We start from the raw sequence: 20,937 nt of genomic DNA on the forward strand, positions 1-20,937 counted from the left end.
TTGAAATTTCTAGTAACTAAAAAATGCAAATTAGTAATTGCAAAAAATATGCAAATATTTGGGCCCACCAATAAAAACAATAAAGTTTATCTGCTATGCGGACGATGGGACCCACCTATAAAAACAATATTTGTCTTTTTCTTACTTTAAATGAGTGAAGAGAACAAAAAATGAAGTGACTAATAATTAATAATATGTTGTGCTTTTTGGCTCTTTTCTAATAGTTTGGCAAAAGAGGACATTCTTTTTTACCACAAATTATTTAGGTATAAGAAAGATATATGGATTAACTTGCAATGATAAATGTTAATCTCCTTAATTAATTAATTAAAATCGCAATTAGAAATGTTAATTGGAAGTAAGTATATATTCATACTTCATGCAAGGTATGCATCAAATGTTATATCAAATGTATGCCTTGTATTAAAAAAATTATTAGCGTGACAGGTTTTTAAAATAAATGAGTTGAATATTTTTAATTAAAAGGTAGATTAATTATAGTAATGCACAACGTAACATAAGGAATAAAAAGGAGTTCGTTAAGTGGAAAAACAAAGAAAAACAAGAAAATTTTACAACAAAACGAAAGATAAATAAAGACATCCCAGATACTAGTCCTCCGTATTTTTTAATTAGTTAGTACGTAGCTAGCTTAGCTTAATAAAAAGAAATATAAACAAATGAAAAACACCACCGCCTCTTTGGTCCACGTCCTCATCCTGGGCGGCGACAGCGGAGAGGAATAACCGTAGATGATAGTTGAGCTTTGTCGGATCTCTTTCATACCTCAAGTAGAGAAGATTTCGAAAATTTGTAGTATAGGAAATATTGTCATCGGTTCCTCCTTCCTGAATAAATCGAAAGTCTATGCCGCCCTGACAATCAATGTGTACGGAGTACACCAACTTGTTTTTTTTAAATGGGCTCTATGGTCTGTGTGCGCATGGTAAATAGTATTATAATAAAAAAATTTACTAGCGCATTGTGAATTAACAATTTTAACTTAATAATCAAATTAATTAAAAAGGAAAAAAACGAGAAGTTTTACTAATATTTTAACTAATTATAATTAGCAAACACACAAAAAAAAAGCTAATTATCAAAATAAAGGTAGAATACTACTATTTGTTTAATTTTAAGTAGCCCTAAGATCCTAACTAGTAACAATAACATAAACAAAAACAAATACATCACTGTCATCATCAAACCAATAAGAGTACCCATCATCAACAGTGATCGAATTGGACTGTGATATGATGACTAATAACTTTAGTAATGGTGGTCGGAGTTCCATCATAACGATGGTTGGATTGGACTGTGACATTATAACTACTAATAATGGTTGGAGTCCCAACGTAATAGTGGCCCGATTGGGCTATGACATGATGACTAGGAAGAAATGAGGAAATGTTTAGGATAATTTTTGTAGGAATATGAGGAAAGAGTTTAAGGGTTTTAGGACAATATTTTGGGATGAAATGAGGAAGTATTAAAAGATTTTATAAAGATTTAACAAAGAAGTAATAAATGATGACCTAATAATTAATATTAATATGGTTGGGTCTATTTTAGAGCATTTCTCATATTTGTAGATCTCTCCCTCCAATGAAATGGAAATACTAAATAAAATAAAAAGACTTGATTCTTTCCAAATACACATATTGCTTATAGAATAATGTTAACAGTTCCTGTAATAGTTGCCTCAGCCGAAAGACGTTTTTTTGAAATTAAAATTGATTAAATCTTTTTTAAGATTAGCAATGTCTTAAGAGATATCGAATTATAATTTGTAAAGGAATTATTAAAACAAATTGATTATAAAACAATACCTGATGATTTCGCATCTAAAATAACTAGAAAAGTAATTTAAATAAAAGTATATATGATGAAAAAATAAACTATTAGGAAAAATCGGTCCCGTCTTCTCTTCATCCATGGACACGTGCCTTTTCAATGAAGGAAAAATAAATGTGCCACCCACCTGCCTATAAAAACCGGATATCCCTAAAAACCCCACTCTCATTTACACTTTCACCCAAAAACAAATTAGAAATGTCTACTACTTGGGTCACCTCCGGATTCGTCGTCAACCCCGGTAACAACAACCCTTCCTCCATCCCTTCAACTCATTTTCCTCTTCCTCCTTTGTCCGTCGTCAACCAGAACACTCCAGTCATCTTGATGACCCTTTAGCTCCTCTTCCTCCCCAAGCTCATCTTCCTCTTCCACTGTTTGCAAGTTGGTCTACACCTACGGTTAAGCTAATTGTAAGGCCGACCGTCAATGCCAATTTTCCGTGAGAAAACAATAGATGAAAATGTCGCTCTTACTTCAAACTTTGATGGTCTTCTCCAGTCGAGTTACGGAGGAGACCCCAAAATGGTGAAATACCAACTAATGTTGTTTCTCGCCGTAGGTGATCGGACCGTTGATGTTTTCTTTTTCTCAGTATCTGGCTAGACCGGGATGTCGTTGTCTTTATGTTTATTTATTTCCTTTTTGCATTGATGTTGCTGATGAGAAATTTCTTGTCATTTTTGTTACCACTTGTTTCTTTCCTTTTTGCATTGATGTTGCTGATGAGACTCTCTGATTGCCTGGCAGGGGATGTCCTCGTCTTTATTTATTTTTTTCGTCTTTTTTTTCGTTTTATTAATTAAATAGACTTTGAAATGGATTAATCTTTCTCTTTGTATTCTTTTTTTTTACTGCTTTTTCATTTTGTTTTTAAATGAGGTTTGATTCAAATGTATTTATCAACATTGCTCTTCTTGATATGTATGGAAAATGTGGTTATGTTAAAGAAGCAAAGCAACTGTTTGATAAAATGTCTGAAAGAAATGTGGTGTCATGGAATGCTTTGATTTTCTGGTTAATGGGTGTCCAAAATATTCCATGACACCACATTTCTTTTAGGCATTTTATCAAACAGTTGCTCTGCTTCTTTAACATAATCACATTTTCCATACATATCAAGAAGAGCAGTGTTGATAAATACATTTGAATCAAACCCAATTTAAAAACAAAATGAAAAGCAGCAAAAAAAAGAATACTGAGAGAAAGATTAATCCATTTCAAAGTCTATTTAATTAATAAAACGGAATAAAGACAAGGACATTCCCGGCCAGGCCATTGGAGAGTCTCATTAGTAACATCAATGCAAAAAGGAAAGAAACAAGTGGTAACAAAAATGACAAGAGATTTTTCATCAAACATCAATGCAAAAAGGAAACAAAGAAAAATAAAGACGACGACATCCCGGCCAGGCCAGATATTGAGAAAAAGAAAACATCAACGGTCCGATCACCAACATTCATATATATATATATATATATATATATATATATATATATATATATATACACCGCTTATTATGTTTTTTGTCATACTAAAATTAAAATTTATGGGTTGTCATTTCTATCGTCTATGGTTGGCCGCAGTCACGTGACTTTTAGCTTCTTGAATCTTACTTGAGTTGACATCACCACGACATAAGTAGCCTAGTCTTTGACTTCTTTTTTTGTGGTGTTCATTTTTGTCCGGCTCTTGAAATAACACCCATCTGGTAATGGTTGGGATGACTCGCAAAATCCAACCACTTCACTCCCCCAATTGTTTCTCGTACTCCTATGGAAACAGAATGATCTCATGTTTTTGTCCGGGTTCATCCTAATTTCGTAGTTTATCAGATGTTGGACCCGAACATCGGTTATTATGATTTTTGGCGCAAAATTGGAGCCAAGATTTTTACTAAGAGGATTCAAAATTATATAAAGAAGTAAACATGCGAACAAGTCAAAGGGGTTCAACATTTACTACATATACCTAATAATTTTAACTATATATAAACAATGTAATCTTACTGGCTCCGCCCATGATTTGAGAATCCATGTTATATTGTCGACCCTCATAACATCTAGTGTTGGGCGTGCAGGGGGTGTTAGATGCCACATTTGTTGGGGATTTAGAGCTAGCTGTTATGTTGAAATTAGCTGCCATCAAGAGAGAAGAATCATAATTTGCCACATTTTTTTGTCATACTACAATTAAAATTTATGGGTTGTTATTCCTATCGTCTATGGTTGGCAGCAGTCACGTGACTTTTAGCTTCTTGAATCTTTCTTGAGTTGACATCACCACGACATAAGTTGCCTAATCTTTGACTTCTTTTTGTGTGGCTCACAACCTATTGGTGATGGCTTTTAGTTTTTTTTTTTAAAAAAAAACTCTGATTCCGTCTGTGACTAAATCAAACACTTGAATGTTGATGTATGAAGAGTCAATCCCTGCAATGAGAAATTCATCAGTGAAATGAAAAAATAAATGTTGTTTGATTTAGTATAATATTGTTAATGTGTAGTACATTTAACGAGAATCATCTGTTTTTAGGAATGTTCAACCATTAACGTGTTTGAGAAACAACAAATTTAAAAATATAAAATCTAATTTGTAAAATTTTTAACAAATCCCCACTGTATCTGACAAATATTCATCATGATATGTAAATCCCCAAATCAGAAAATGTTTTAAAAATCACAATATACACGGAAAAATAAAAAAGTTTACATGTCCTAAACCATGAATTTTTGATAAGCATAACAATATATTAAAAATTGAAGTAGAAAAAAATGTACCCGTACATGTATCTGGTTAGCTTCCATTGCGTCTTGTTGAACTTAAGAGTTGGATCCTACAACCATTACAAAAATGGTTATGAAAAGAAACAAATAAAAATTTCTTTATCGGAAATTTATTGTTCATTAACCATCCCTTAACAAGATTCATACCAATTTTTGAATTATGAGCCATTAAAATGGAATGGAGAAATAACAAATTAAACCCAAACAATGTAAAATTTCTAAAATCTATCGGCTAAAAAAATTTAAATGGAGAAATAACAAACTCAAACAATGCAAAAGGTGTATTGAACTGCTAAGGAAGGAAGGGATACGTGTAGGAGTGGGGAAGAAGGAGCGAGGGTGGGATAGTGTGAATAGGATACAAACGTTTTGGGATTGGGGCTGAATTTAAGAGACATAAAATTAATTTGAATTATTAATGTCCCACTAATTAAGGAGATGTAATTTTAAGATAATTATTTACTACCATTTTTTAAGGAATTGTGTATCTGATTTAATTTTCTAAAATATATGGTATATTTATTAAAAAGTGGTACTCTATATAATATTTTTAAAGTAGAGATAAAATATGTATATATGATAGTATAGTATGTCTATACAGGTAGTTTTTCCTTCTTTTTTTTGCTGCTTTTCATTTTGTTTTTAAATGGGGTTTGAGTCAAATGTATTTATCAACACTGCTCTTCTTGATATGTATGGAAAATGTGGTTATGTTAAAGAAGCACAGCAACTGTTTGATGAAATGCCTAAAAGAAATGTGGTGTCATGGAATGCTTTGATTTCTGGATATTTGGACACCCACTATCCTGAAAATACGATTATGTTATTTCTGGTATCGTTGTTGTCTGCTTACTCAGGGTGTAGTTGTAGTGTAGAGGATTTCCATAAGTTGTGTTCTGACATCATGAAATGGGATGAGATCTCCTGGAATGCAATTATATCCGGTTTCTCTAATTTTGGAGTCGCAGGAGAAGCGTTCTTCTGCTTTTCAAGAATGAGGCGGGCTGGTTTTACTGCTTTACAAAATTAACATAATGGTCAAAGTTCATGTAGATTTGACTTTTGACAACATAACTATAAGATTAAACGAAGATGATCAATATTTTACAATTATTTCTCACTATATTAATATAATGGTCAAAGTTCACGCAAGTTTGATTTTTCACAACGTAGCTATAAAATTAAACGAAGATAATACTTATTTCTTGTTATCTGTCTAGATAAATGTTAGATTGAAATTCATTTGCTATTGAAAAATCAAGGTAAATTATTTTAACCAAACCATAAAATGGAAAAGAAAACGAATGACAGCAAAGCTTTTTTTTGATGATTTGAATCATTTGTATCAAAAGATTTAAAAGATAAAACAATCTTAACCTCCAAAAACAAAAAAGAAAAAAATAACTAGATGCCAATATAATAGTCTTCCGTGCACTTTTATTTGTCATACTTTAATAAAAGTTAAATTGTACGAATTTTGACCAATTTTAACAATTATTTTTTCATCATATATATTGAAATAATGGTGGCCCGGCAAAATGCTGGCCATGTTAGGCCCGTCGGGCAGTGGTAAAACAACGTTGTTAACTAATACTGAACACCAAATTAAAATCTAAAAATGAAAAAAAATATTATTGAAGTGTTGCCCAAGAAACAAAACATGTCATATGTGAAAATTCAAATTTCCTTTAACCTCAAAAGAAATACTGAACACCAAATGAAAATCTAAAAAAAAAAACATAACTAAACACCAATAAAATACAGACACTTGATGTTTATATTTGAGAAAAGAGTCTGAAATTTATCCGAACTTTGATCGAAATTGTTGTTACGATACCAAACTTTGGAAAGGACCTTTTACCCATGCACTATTTAATAGTGTATTTTAAAGGTATATATGTGCCCACGTGGACATAAAAAATATTACATAATTATAAATAGTAATGTGTCCACGTGGGCACATATATACCTTTAAAATACACTATTAAATAGTTCGGGGGTAAAAAATACACTATTAAATAGTTCAGGGGGTAAAAGGCCCTCCATAAAATTTGGTATCGTAACAACAATTTCGGTCAAAATCGGAGTATATTTCAGACCCTTTTCCCTTTATACTTTCTTAAAGATTTCATAGTATATCTTATATTTTCAACTTAGTTCTTTAAAGTTTAAAGAGTTAAATTAACAAGAACCATATTAGTGTAATCTAAAACATAGATAAAACTTAGAATGCGATAAATTCTAGTAACATAGGGTAGCTCATAATTTTGAACACTTATCTTTAACAATTATGTATATATTTATCTTGTTGGGTTTCCATTTAGTGTTTGATAAATGTATTATATGGTGTGATTAAATTTGGATTTGTGTCAAAAATTTCTATATTGAAGGGTAAAACGCTATCTAACAAAGGAGACAATGTACCCCGCCTTAGGGAAACACAAACTCAAAACCTCTGATTAACAATGAATGAGTACTTACCACTCCACAAACCACAATTCCACAACCCTTATTGGTTACTGATTATATCTTGAAGGTATAGCTTCTCTATAACCTAGTGGTTAATATTGTTCTCAATTTAGAAAAGATTGTTAATAAGTACAATAACATATTCAATATAATTCTATAAATAAGGTGTAAAAAGAGTGAGTTGTACGCAAACTTTATCTTTACCTTTGTGGGATATGTAGAGAAACTTTAAAAGATCTTTAACAAGTAATTATTTATGTATTAATTTCCCAAATCTAACTAAAAATATTAAAACATGCAATGTCCAATATATATTAATATCCCATCTAATGGGGCATAAGTCCCAAATTATTTTATCACACTAAAATTAGTCTCAAGACAAGTCTCTAGTAAGAATTGACTTTCCATAAATAATGCAAAATGAACTAAAACAAAACGTGTATTTCACTATTTTGACTATAATTAATGCATTATTTATCATCAATACATACACATATGTAAATATATGTATATTACGGTATTTAAAATTAGTTATTTTATAGAATACATGCAAATTTGTTTACCAAAATATTTGTATTTCAAAAATTACAGCTAAATTTGGGACTAATTAGCTTTTTGGTAATGGTATATATGGTCAATAATTAATTTGTGGTGATACTAATTAACTTCAATTTAAAATTTTCATATTGTTTAGACTTTTTTTTTTAGTTTCCTATTCGGTGTCTGGAACCTGCATTGGAGCCCCGACTAAATTCGAATCATGTACTGCAAAGTTCATTCGGACGGTGCCGCTCCCAACATGAATTTCTCCATATTCAGAACTTGAACTTGAGACCTCTAATTAAGGATAAAACAATCTCACCACTGCACCATCACCTATGTTGATCATCATATATTGTTGAAACCTTTTATAAAATTTTCCATTAGGTGTCTAGAATCCGTATTGGAGCCCCGACTAACTTTAGATTGTGCACTACAGGATCCATTTGAGGGATGACGCTTCCAACAATTTGTAAGGGTCATTTCATTTATGGACAATGTTATTCCAGAATTATAGTTTTGAAATTCTGTAACTAGTTTATCTCATCTCAGGTGGGATAAAATAACACCAACTTTGAGGTATAAATTTATTATGCAATTGATTATATCTTTAACTAAATAAAATATGAATTTAATCTCAAACTTAAATATAAGATGTCATAGTCCTACCTTATTTCATGAACAAAACGACCCCTTAAATGAAGTTCAGGGGTTCAATTCTTAGTCAACATTTCCTTCCTTAGAATTTTTCCTTCACTAAAAAATCTACAGTATTTTATTTCCACCTTATATCCTATATTCAATTTTATAGCTCTAACTAATTCAGATTCGTATGGCTAATTAAGAACCTTTAAAAAGGGAAATACTCTATTAGAATTTTTTGATTATAGAATAACTCTTAAAAATACAAGAACATATTCATCCCATAACAATCCTTCGTAATTAAAAAAACTACAAGAACTCATATATATTATTATTAAGTACTAATAAACTCCAAACATATTCCATGTTCACACGTATAACTTTCTCTAAACGAAACAAAGAAGAAAAAATAAACCATTTGTAGGAATACAATTACCACCTATATATTAACCACAAGGAAACACAAAATTAGCAAAACAGCATTCCAATATTCAAAAAAATCCAAAAAATGCAACGTTCATCACTAGTTTCCAACTTATTACAACACCAATTAGTCCATCAAAGGCAAAGGATTAGTAAAACCCAAATGGTTAACAAAGTTATTAGATCACAATTACAATGTGATGGTTTCATTGATCACAGGGGTAATGACACAAAGAGAAAAATAGCTTCATTATTATATGATCATTTGACACGTTTAAGGATCAATTCATGTTTGCTTGTTTTTCTCATTGACAATATAAATAATACATTCGTAAATTATGCATAGAAGTATAAAGAGGTGGAATAATAATACATATAATATGATATGTAATATACATCAAACTCAACGGAAATATGTGGATGAAAATGCTACAATGACCAAACTGACTGTCATACTAGTAATTAAGAATATTTGATAAACTACGAAATTGAGATGAACCCGGACAAAAACATGAAATCATTATGTTTCCATAGGAGTACGAGAAACAATTGGGGAAGTGATTGGGTTTTGGGAGTTATCCCAACCATTATCAGATGGGTGTGATTTCAAGTGCCAAACAAAATTGAACACCACACAAAAAAAAAGTCAAAGACTAGGCTATTTTATGTTGTGGTGATGTCAACTCAAGAAAGATTCAAGAAGCTAAAAGTCACGTGACTGCGGTCAACCATAGAGGATAGGAATGACAACCCATAAATTTTAATTGTAGTATAACAAAAAACTAACACTCGACCTAACTCAATCCAACAGCTACTTCATGAGGTGAGGTCCGATATCATAAAAAAATACTCATTTAAAAACAATATGAAAAAGGGATATTTACCTTTAGTATGCTAAAAACATCCCACTTACTCAACCCTTTTCCATATATCTTCAAAGAATGCCCCTTCAATCTGAAGAAAAAACAGGAATCAAATAATATCCGAAAAGAAAATAATTTTAGTGAAAAAGTGTTAAATAAAATAGAAGAAAATACTTGATAAGCTGAAGTGGTAGTTCTAAATAAAAACCCATCTGGAATTTACATATGCAAATAGTAGTAAACACAGAAAAAATAAGCAACTGAAATAATTAGTACTGCTATATAATTTTGTCTTTTATATATGCAGTGTAATTTTTGGACCCCAATTCGTAGTTTATCAAATGTTGGACCCCAACACTGGTTATTATAATTTTTGGCGCAATGATGAAGCCATGATTTTTACTAAGAAGGTTCAAAATTTTAACCTAATAATTTGAACTATATATTAGCAATGCGATCTTATGAAAAGACAAGAATCATAAGTAGATTTAATGTATAGCCTGGATTTTCTCTAACAAAAAAATTAATTAGTATATTTTCGATATAATTAAAGTAAAAGATAATTTAGTCATTAGTTTCTCTTTCTTAATTGAGAAAAACCTACTCCCCCCGTTTCATAGTGGTTTCTTATTGATCGATTCGATAAAATATGTCATGGATCACCTTTTATTATATTTACTAAGCAGGTTGGGTAAAACTTAAACGAGTCAAAAAGTAACAAATTAATAAACGAATCTTGTTTCAACCAACCCAAAAATTTACGCAAAATGAAGAAATGACTCGATCTTTGTTACCTTTGTATGGAAACTTAACTGATTTAATAAACAAAAAAAAATTATCTCTAATTTTTCAAATTCAAAACATTAAAGACTATTTGAACAATTGCTCCAATTATATATTTCAGCCTTTCTGCTTCAACTACAATTGATTACATGTTAGTAATTAAGTTGATAGGTCCACAAACATGATTAAGAATAATGACTACTTTAACTTATATATTTAAAATAAAGGATTGTTTGGTTAAAATACAAAGTTATGTAGAAATTATTTCCGTTGAGTTTGATGTATGTTACATATCATGTATAATTTAAAAGATGTACTTATTTTTAAAAGGGATAAGGGTTTGAAAAATACTTCAACTTTGGCCGAAATTGTTGTTATGATACCAAACTTTATGGAGGACCTTTTACCCCTCTGAACTATTTAATAGTGTATTTTAAAGGTATATATGTGCCCACATAGACACATTACTATTTATAATTATGCATTATTTTTTATGTCCACGTGGGCAACATAACATGGATGCTTTTAGTCATACTAAAGGTAAATATCCCTTTTTCATATTGTTATTAAATGAGTATTTTTTATGATATAGGACCTCACCTCGTGAACTAGCTGTTGGATTGAGTTAGGTTGAGTGTTATTTTTTTGTCATACTACAATTAAAATTTATGGGTTGCCATTTCTATCGTCTATGGTTGGCCGCAGTCACGTGACTTTTAGCTTCTTGAATCTTACTTGAGTTGACATCACCACGACATAAGTAGCCTAGTCTTTGACTTCTTTTTTTGTGGTGTTCATTTTTGTCCGGCTCTTGAAATCACACCCATCTGGTAATGGTTGGGATAACTCGCAAAATCCAACCACTTCACCCCCCCAATTGTTTCTCGTACTCCTATGGAAACAGAATGATTTCATGTTTTTGTCCAGGTTCATCCTAATTTCGTAGTTTATCAGATGTTGGACCCGAACATCGGTTATTATGATTTTTGGCGCAAAAGTGGAGCCAAGATTTTTACTAAGAGGATTCAAAATTATATGAAGAAGTAAACATGCAAACAAGTCAAAGGGGTTCAACATTTACTACATATACCTAATAATTTTAACTATATATAAACAATGTAAATTTACTGGCTCCGCCCATGATTTGGGCATCCATGTTATGTTGTCGACCCTCGTAACATCTAGTGTTGGGCGTGCAGAGGGTGTTAGATGCCATATTTGTTGGGGATTTAGAGCTAGCTGTTATGTTGAAATTAGCTGCCATCAAGAGAGAAGAATCATAAGCTGCCACATTTTTTTGTCATACTACAATTAAAATTTATGAGTTGTTATTCCTATCGTCTATGGTTGGCCGCACGTGACTTTTAGCTTCTTGAATCTTTCTTGAGTTGACATCACCACGACATAAGTAGCCTAATCTTTGACTTCTTTTTGTGTGGCTCACAACCTATTGGTGATGGCTTTTGTTTTTTTTTTAAAAAAAAAATACTCTGGTTCCGTTTGTGACTAAATTAAAAATCCTACTTATTTATTTATTTTTGTGGACAGATTTGAAGGATTGGATTTTTTGAGGAGGGTGAAGGGGAAGAAGGTAATGTTCATAGGGGACTCATTGAGCCTTAACCAAACTCCCAAAATTATCGGCCCATTGGTTTAGAGATTTTCTCACAAACACTAGCCTCAACAATATACAGACAAAGAGCTCAAAATGAAAACAATTTAATAACGTATTTATCGAACATAAATGATTTTAGATCTTTTTAACATGTATTTGATCGTCAAGAACGTTAGGCAGAGTTTTCATAGAAAAAAATTTTAATTTTTTTTTTTCATGAAAATCGCTGCTTTGGCAGTTTTTTTATAAAAAAAATTGAAACCGCTCCGCTGCCTCCGCAGCGTTTGACTTAATTTTATTTTTTTTGTTAAATTCGCTGCTTTGGCACCGTTTTGCCTGATTATTTGTTTTTAAAATACTTTTTTCCTGATTAAATGCATATCAACAAGGCAGCGATCCAAACAAAAAAAATAAAAATAAAAAAGCCGCCAAGGCAGCTATTTCAAAAAAAAGGAAAAAAATTCTACGAATAGCAGCGATAATAGCAGAAAAAAGGAAAAAGAATTTTGGAGGCTCCTTCGATCTTAAAGAGTCTGTCATGTATTTTTTAATAGATACTAATTAGGAAGGGGTTCTGATAATTAATTAGTACTCTATTCAAGAATAATTACTACTATCCTAAACTGAGATAAATATTTTTAAAAATCACAATAAATAATTTTAAACAAAGAAAATAATTTGAACCAATTATTTTTCTTAAAATTTGAACATTTTTTAATTGAGGGTGTAGGTTTTTCTCAATTAAGATCATTATTTTCATATTTTTTAAAAATAGAAAAATATGAAGAAGTTTACGAAAAATATAACTCTCCATAAAACCATACCAAATTAAACCACAATTCTTTCGCATATGAAATTGTTTCTTTATAACCTAATAATATTTAGAGCAAATAGAGAAAGCTCTAAAGATGGGAAAAAAGGCTAAATTTTTCAAATCAATAATGACCTTCCACTGCTTTTTTATTCGAACTTCATCAAAAAAAAACAAGGAGATGTTTCTACACCATGAAGGTATTTTTTTTTTTTTTGTTCTTGTTTGACTATCGAAGGAGAATCTTGACATAATTACTAATAAAGTTGAAATTATGTGACTATAAGGTCACAAGTTTGAATTGTGAATATTGCGTACAATAGATCCCTATGGTTCATAACAAAAGCTTAGTTTTCATAACAAAAGTTAGTGCACATTAGATATGGCTAAAATTCAATTTTTTTAAATGCAGGAAAACCGTCAAAAAATATAATAGAAGAGATAAATCATAAGGATATTGATTGGGTGAGTTTTATCATGCACAATTGTTATTATTTCTTGTTTTAAATTAATTTTCTTTCATTATTTGTTTATAGCAAATAATTTGTGTTGCTCAACATTGCACACGTAAGTATATAAACACTTGTTTTAATTATTCTATCTAGGCCATTGAAATCTACTTCCCCGAGGAAATAACTGTGGAAATCCTCATCAGATTACCTGTCCAGTCTCTTCTTCGATTTAAATGTGCTTCAAAATTTTGGAAGACATTGATCACCTCAGACCACTTTTAAGGCAAAGCATTACAATCATGCTAAGAATAATAAAAAAATTCTTATTACTCGATGGCTTCCTGATCATACGACTTCATATTATTGTTCTTCTTTATCATCTCCTCAACCATTACAAAAGCTTGGTTGTTGCCCTTCAAATAATAAACCAAACAGGTATGAAGTATTATGTTGTTATGATGGTTTGTCTCTTTTGCATTTTTATTATGACTATTTACTGTGGAACCCGTCCACAAATGAATCAATACAACTTCCTTATATTGATTACCAAGAGTCAATTCGTAGCACTTTCGGATTGGGATATGACTCGATTAGTGATGACTATAAGATTCTTAAAATCGACAACAACGGTGGTGATGATTCCAGACCACCCAGTAAAATTCTTGCACTAAAGAGCGGTTCTTGGAGAAAAATTGATAACCATCCTCGTATCTTTCACAATTCTACATATCGTGATGACCCTTTGACATTTGTTTGTGGTGCATTTCATTGGTTATCTAAGGATAATGTAAACAAGTATTTTATGATTTCGCTTAATATATCAAGTGAGGTGTACAAAGAGATAGAGTTGCCAGAGGAAATTTGTAATATTTCCAACATGAGGTTTATCAAACGAGACCTTTCAGTAATAGAAGGAATGCTTTGTGCTTTTTGTAGTTGCCTACATCCAAGGTGGGGCACTTTTAAGTTATGGGTAATGAAAGATTATGGTATCAAAGAATCTTGGACTATATTATATAATATACAAGACAGATATATCTATCACAATCTTGGCATACCAAAATATATATTTGCGAATGGTCAAATACTACTCATCTACAATTGTGGTGTTTGTCGTGGGTTTAAGACATCTACAGGACTATTTGAATTGTATCCTGCACATCATGGAACTCAACGAGGATTAGTTTATATGGAAAGTTTTATTTCTCCCAAATTACTTATTTCATATTAGTTCCCAAAGTTTTCTCTTATTTTGTTTACGTTTTTTTGAATTGTGATAGGAGGAAGGTTTGGTAAAGTAAAGCTTGCTGGTGTTACGTTTTACAACAAACTCATTGATTCTCTCTTACTCAAAGGTGTAATGTTTGCAGATAGTACAACAAACTCATTGAGCCTCGTTTTCCTTGCATATTCATATGCTTATAATTTTGTCGAAAAACTGTTTTATGAGGTACATTGCAGGCTACGCTTCTCTGAATCCTACTACTGCACAAGCGGATGAGCTACAACATGATACTAAGCGAGTTGAATTCCATAAATCATATCTTGCATCATTGGCTCGAGCGATCAGGTAAATGTACTCCCCTCCCATGTTCTCGTACCAAAACAACATGTTGGGTCAAACGTAGACGAGTCAAGAAGTGACAAATTAATAAACGAGTCATGACTCAACCAACCCAAAATTTTACGCAAAATGAAGTAATGGCTGAATCTTTGATGCCTTTGTATGGCATTTACAGGAAGGGTGCTGATGTACATGGTTATTTCATTTGGAGCCTGATGGATAATTTCGAGTGGACTAGTGGATATGAGCTGAAATTTGGGTTATACTACGTTGATCGCGCTACTTTAGATCGAGTTCCCAAGCTTTCAGCAAAATGGTATACAGATTTCTTGACTAACAACAGTCGCAATGGTGAAGAAACAGGAAAGTTAATTTCATTTAAGTATACAAAAGCAAATCATTTATCAGACAAATAGTCCTCTAACAAGTACTATTAACTATATTGCTCGAACTTGTCAAAAATAACTATATTTTTTGTTTTAAAAGTTTAGGATAATAGTAATTATTCTTGAATAGAGTACTATTAGAGGACGTATAAAATAAGACGAACCAAAATGTTTCTACTTATACATTTGAGAGATTCACATATACTATTGCTATAATGGATGTGTACACATTATATATTGATTATATATATACTGAGTATATAATTTTTATGGTACACTATAATTACCACTAGACGGATTAATTTGGGAATTTTACAAAAAATTTATAGTATTAGGAGCTAACTATATCTTATCCCTAATCTTTTTTAAATCACAAAAATCCCTTAAATTTGGTAGAATCTGGATACATCCCAAAACGTCCCAATAAATCACATCTCAATTTCGGATATATCACTCAACGTTTTAATACATCACGCCTCAATTTCAGATACATCACTCAACATCCCGATACATCGCGTCTTGGTTTCGAATACATCACAACATCTCAATACATCATGTATGTCCCAATATATCGTATAAAGTGGTGTATCCGATCAATACATAACGTAAAGTGATGTATCTGAAAATAGGAGAGACTAAAAATTTTTATAATTTTTTGAAATGGTAAAGAATTTTAGAAAATATAATGAAATAAATTATATATTTATGTAATTTTTCCTTAATATTTTTCGTGTCGCGTGGCTAAAAAAGTTAAAATAAAAAGAAAATAAACAAAGGAAAATCTCAACGGATGAATAGACACAAAATGGGCGTGTCTATTCTTTACAAAACAAAGGAAAATCCCAACTTTGCGTTAGATCCTAAAGGATTTTTTTTTTTGTTTTGGTTAGAGTTCTTTACGAATCAAAGTTTTCAAAATTAAATGGTGACTCTTTTCAATATTTTTAGTTAATTATAGAAATACTTAGACATTTCAAAAGTGATTTTTTCAAATAAAGGGAAGTAAAAATCATGACATTAACACAGATCATGAGAAGGATTCACTCATCTGAGTAAATAATTGGTCTAATATTAATTTGCACATGATAAGGCAATGTGTTATTGAGTTTTCATTTCTACAAACCGATCTTTTTAATTTATTATTTTAATTTTAGAATTTTCTGCTTATCAATTTTGGTCACACTTAGTTGCGTAGGGCAATCAAGCTATCGTTTTATGGAGGCACTTTTCAACCTTACTAGAATTTGCTTATGAATTGCAGGACTTTAAAAGCTTCAATGAGATGACACAAAAATCATAAAATGTTCCTTGTATGTTGAAAAAAGGCAAAGAAACTTTAATTTTCTTGCCTGCAAAGAAAATATATAGGGATGGAGCCTCTTTATTCCCAAATCATTGCCTCTATTGATTCCTTTTTCTTCTTGTCATTGAATATCTCATCGTACACATGATCTTCTTCTTTTAACGCTTTGCATTTTGACTTATAAGCACATGATTTTAAACTAAAAGTGAGTCAAACGCCATAAGTTGAAATGTGTGACTTTGGGCTTATAATTTAAAAATAAAAAATCAATCTAAATAGGCTTAATTAGTTCATCAAACAAAGAGATTTACATGTTGCAAAGGAATAACTAGCTAGCAATCTGCCTCATTTTTGTGAATGGCAGAAAACTTTATTGGCATAAATCCTTTTTTTATTAAGTTAGTGCACTTTGTGCATGGTCACATGCCTTTTATCGGGCTCCGCCTCTGGCAACGACTCACATGAATCGTGATGAGATGAATCGTCTCCCTACATTCAAAGGCCTCGATATCAAACTCCTGAAAATGGAAAAAATTGACGTTGGGTGTGTTGACTCTAGGCTCCAAGCATTGCAGGACCAAATGGAGCAATGAGGTAGATTACTAGCTAGCTAGTTATTCATTGTACTGCAATGATAACAACATGGCGACTGATTTTATTGGCATTCAATTTCTAGGAACAAATTGATCGGTTTCGCAAGACTACATGGGGTAGATTGTAGATATTACATTCATCCGTCTTAAAATATTTGTCATATATTTTTTCTCGAGAGCAAAGATGTATGGATTTTAATCAAGTTTCTCGGTTTACAAATTACCATTATGGTCGCCTTAATCAGATGTAGTGTTGTTTCTACTTTTTACTACTAATCTTTTCATTAGTCTTATGCATGCATCCATTTTTTACAACGAGGGTGGGAAGCCAAACATAGAATATTGGACGCGAGTTGAGCATTTTGAATTTTTCAAATTAATTTTTTTTCCAATAGATATAAAATTACTATTAGGTGAATGAATAAAAAATATTACTTATATCTATCTAGTTTTTTTTTTTTTTTGGAAATTTGTAGTATTTTTTTTTTAAAAAAAAATCATCAAAAATTAGTTGTCAGATTTCATTTCTTGAGAATCAAGGTATTGATCAATAAATTTTAAGATTTATTTTTCCTCAAATTGACCTAGAAAAGTCGTAATTTTTTTCAATAATTTTTATTTATTTGAATATCTAGATTTTAATTATAAAATATGAAATTCATTTAATTCATTTTAACTTTTTGAAGATTATTGAAATTGACTCAATACAACAATAAATTTTGGAGGGAAGGGTGCACTAATACAAATTAACCTATAGAAATGAATATTGTTTTTTCTTTTAAAAAATGGGCCCCATGGTCTACGTTTTTGTGCATGGCCAGTAGTAGTACAACAAAAAATTTTATTGGCACATTGTGAATTAGCAATTTTGACTAAATAATCAAATTAATTACAAAGGAAAGAAGAAGAGAAGTTTTACTAATATTTTAACTAACTATAATTAGCAAACACACAAAAAAGAAGATAATTATCAAAACAAAGGCAGTATACTAATATTTTGTTTAACTTTTTAACTAGACCTTAGTGCTTAGCTAGTAATAATAACATAAGCAGAAACATCATCATCATACCAATAAGACCACCTATCATCAACGCATGATGCCTGATTACTTTAGTAATGGTGGCCGAAGTTCCATCGTAATAGTAGTCTGATTGGGCTGTGACATGATGCCTAATAACTTTAGTAACGGTGACCGGAATTTCACCGTAACACTAGTCGGATTGGATTGTGACAGTCCATCTCAAATCTTTTTAATAAAAATGACAAGATTACTCCTTTGATATTTCTCATCAATAGAAATATAAATAAATTTCAAACAGTCCGGCTAAGCAGAAAAACAAAGGAAAACAATGGTGACCAGATTGGGTTGTGCTATGATGATTGATAACTTAAGTAAACAATGGTTGGAGTCCCAACATAACAGTGGCCCGATTGGGCCATGACATGACGACTGGAAAGAAATGAGGAGGAGGAGGAGGGTCATCAGAAACACTGGAGCCGGGGGAGGAGGAGGAAGAAGATAAGCTATAGGAACGGAGGAAGGGTTGTTGTCACCGCGGTTGACGACAGACGGAGGTGGAAGTGACCCGAGTAGTAGACATTTTTAATTTGTTTTTGGGGAAAGTAAATGAGAGAATGGGGTTTATAGGGATATCCCCGATGACAACAACCCTTCCTCCGCCCTTGTAGCTCCTTCTCCTCCTCCCCTGGCTCCAGAGTTTCTGATGACCCTCATCCTCCTCCCCAAGCTCCTCTTCCTCCTCCAACTTGCCCTGTTTGTAAGTTGGTCTACACCTACGGTTACTCTAATTGCAAGGCTGGCCGTCGATGTCGATTTATCCGTGAAGAAACAACGGACGAAAATGTCGCTCTTACTGTAGACTTTGATGGTCTCCTCCGGTCGAGTTACGAAAGAGACCCCAAAATTGTGATATATCAACTAAGGTTGTTCCTCGTCGCTGCCGCCGATGAGGTTAAGCCCACGAACCTTGTTCTAAAAATATTTACGGGTATCAGTCGATGTATATAAATGGGGATGTTGCAACTGATTGGAGCGTTGATGGTTTCTTTTTCTGGCCGGGGGATGTCGTCGTCTTTATTTTTCTTTATTTCCTTTGTGCATTGATGTTGCTGATGAGAAATCTCTTGTCATTTTTGTTACCACTTGTCTGGAGACTCTCCGATGGCCTGGCCGAGGATGTCCTCGTCTTTATTTTTGTTTTTCGTCTTTTATTCCGTTTTATAAATTAAAAAAATAGACTCTGAAATGGATTAATCTTTCTCTTCGTATTCTTTTTTGGGCAAACTACATAAATTCCACTAGTTTAGGTCCTAATTACTCAGATTCCCGATAGTTTTAAATATTACTTCCTCTACCATATTTCATACTTAGGATACATGAGTTTGAATCCGTGAGATACATTTATCTATCGAATTTTAAAATCGAGATACGTATTTTATTTGTTTAAATTAATTGGTTGTAACTGATTTCCTTAATATAAGGCGGAAATCAAGGAGTGTATCTATGTTTAATTAATTTCATTTTATTATTATTTGAAATAATAAATTCGTTAATATTATTAATAAAAGACAAAAAAACACGTATATCTTGGTCATGCAATTTGATTAATTTCATTTTATTACTCTTAAAATAATAAAATTCATTATTTGATTTATCTATTATCAATATATGATGTATCCAACAAACAAAACACTTAGATACATGAGTATCAAACAAGTACATTCATATGTATCATAGAAGTATCTAATATTAATTTTGTGTATTTGTTATATGTGTCTAGTATGAATTTTATGTATCTATTTATATGATATAATATTAATTTCATGTATCTATTTATATGATATAATTTTAATTTCATGTATCTTTTATATGTATCTATTATTAATTCGATGTATCAAGTATCAATATCATACATTATATTCAAAATCATGTATCTCAGATACATAGTAAACACACATATAATTATGTGTGTCTGAATATGAAATGTAATTGAAACACACGAATTTAGGAACAAATCACGACGGTGGAGTATTTATCTTATCATTAAAACAAAAAAAAAGTTAAAAAAATCAAAATTCTACCATTCTTTAAGGATTTGAATTTTTTTCTCATAGATACATATAATCTTAACTCAGATACATGAACTCTTAACTAGATACATGTACACCTGATGTGTATCCAACATTGTTGCACTTGATGTGCATCTAATGATGTATTTTTTTTGTTAATTAAAGCTTGGCGTAATTATTTCATCTTGATTGGGTCGTTCCTATACTTAGATCTATTCTCGACTTGAATGTTGGCGTATGAAGAGTCAGTCCCTGCAATGAGAAATTCATGAGTGAAATGAACAAATAAATGTTGTTTGATTTAGTATAATATTGTTAATGTGTAGTACATTTAACGAGAATCATCCGATTTTAGAAATGTTCAACCATTAAAGTGTTTGAGAAACAACAAATTTAAAAATATAAAATCTAATTTGTAAAATTTTTAACAAATCCCCACTGTAGCTGACAAATATTCATCATGATATGTAAATCCCCAAATTAGAAAATGTTTTAAAAATCACAATATACACGGAAAAATAAAAAAGTTTACATGTCCTAAACCATGAATTTTTGATAAGCATAACAATATATTTAAAATTGAAATAGAAAAAAATGTACCCGTACATGTATCTGGTTAGCTTCCATTACGTCTTGTTGAACTTAAGAATCGAATCCTACAACCATTACAAAATGGTTATGAAAAGAAACAAATAAAAATTTCTTTATCGGAAATTTATTGTTCATTAACCATCCCTTAACAAGATTCATACCAATTTTTGA

General features: G+C 31.3%; 2 protein-coding genes across 2 annotated transcripts in view; one reads left to right on the forward strand and one right to left on the reverse strand.

The window, feature by feature from the left end:
- Window positions 1-15,473, forward strand: part of LOC125875616 (beta-glucosidase 18-like) — a 52,564-nt gene extending 37,091 nt beyond the window's left edge. The window contains exons 11-12 of the mRNA XM_049556610.1: window positions 14,700-14,808; window positions 14,978-15,473. Coding sequence (XP_049412567.1) covers window positions 14,700-14,808; window positions 14,978-15,218 — 350 coding nt within the window. The 3' untranslated portion in view covers window positions 15,219-15,473. The remainder of the gene's footprint in view (window positions 1-14,699; window positions 14,809-14,977) is intronic.
- Window positions 1-20,937, reverse strand: part of LOC125875615 (ABC transporter G family member 9-like) — a 188,696-nt gene that overhangs the window by 44,729 nt on the left and 123,030 nt on the right. The window lies entirely within an intron of this gene.

This window comes from Solanum stenotomum, chromosome 9 (genome assembly GCF_019186545.1).
Source record: "Solanum stenotomum isolate F172 chromosome 9, ASM1918654v1, whole genome shotgun sequence".
Lineage (NCBI taxonomy): Eukaryota > Viridiplantae > Streptophyta > Magnoliopsida > Solanales > Solanaceae > Solanum > Solanum stenotomum.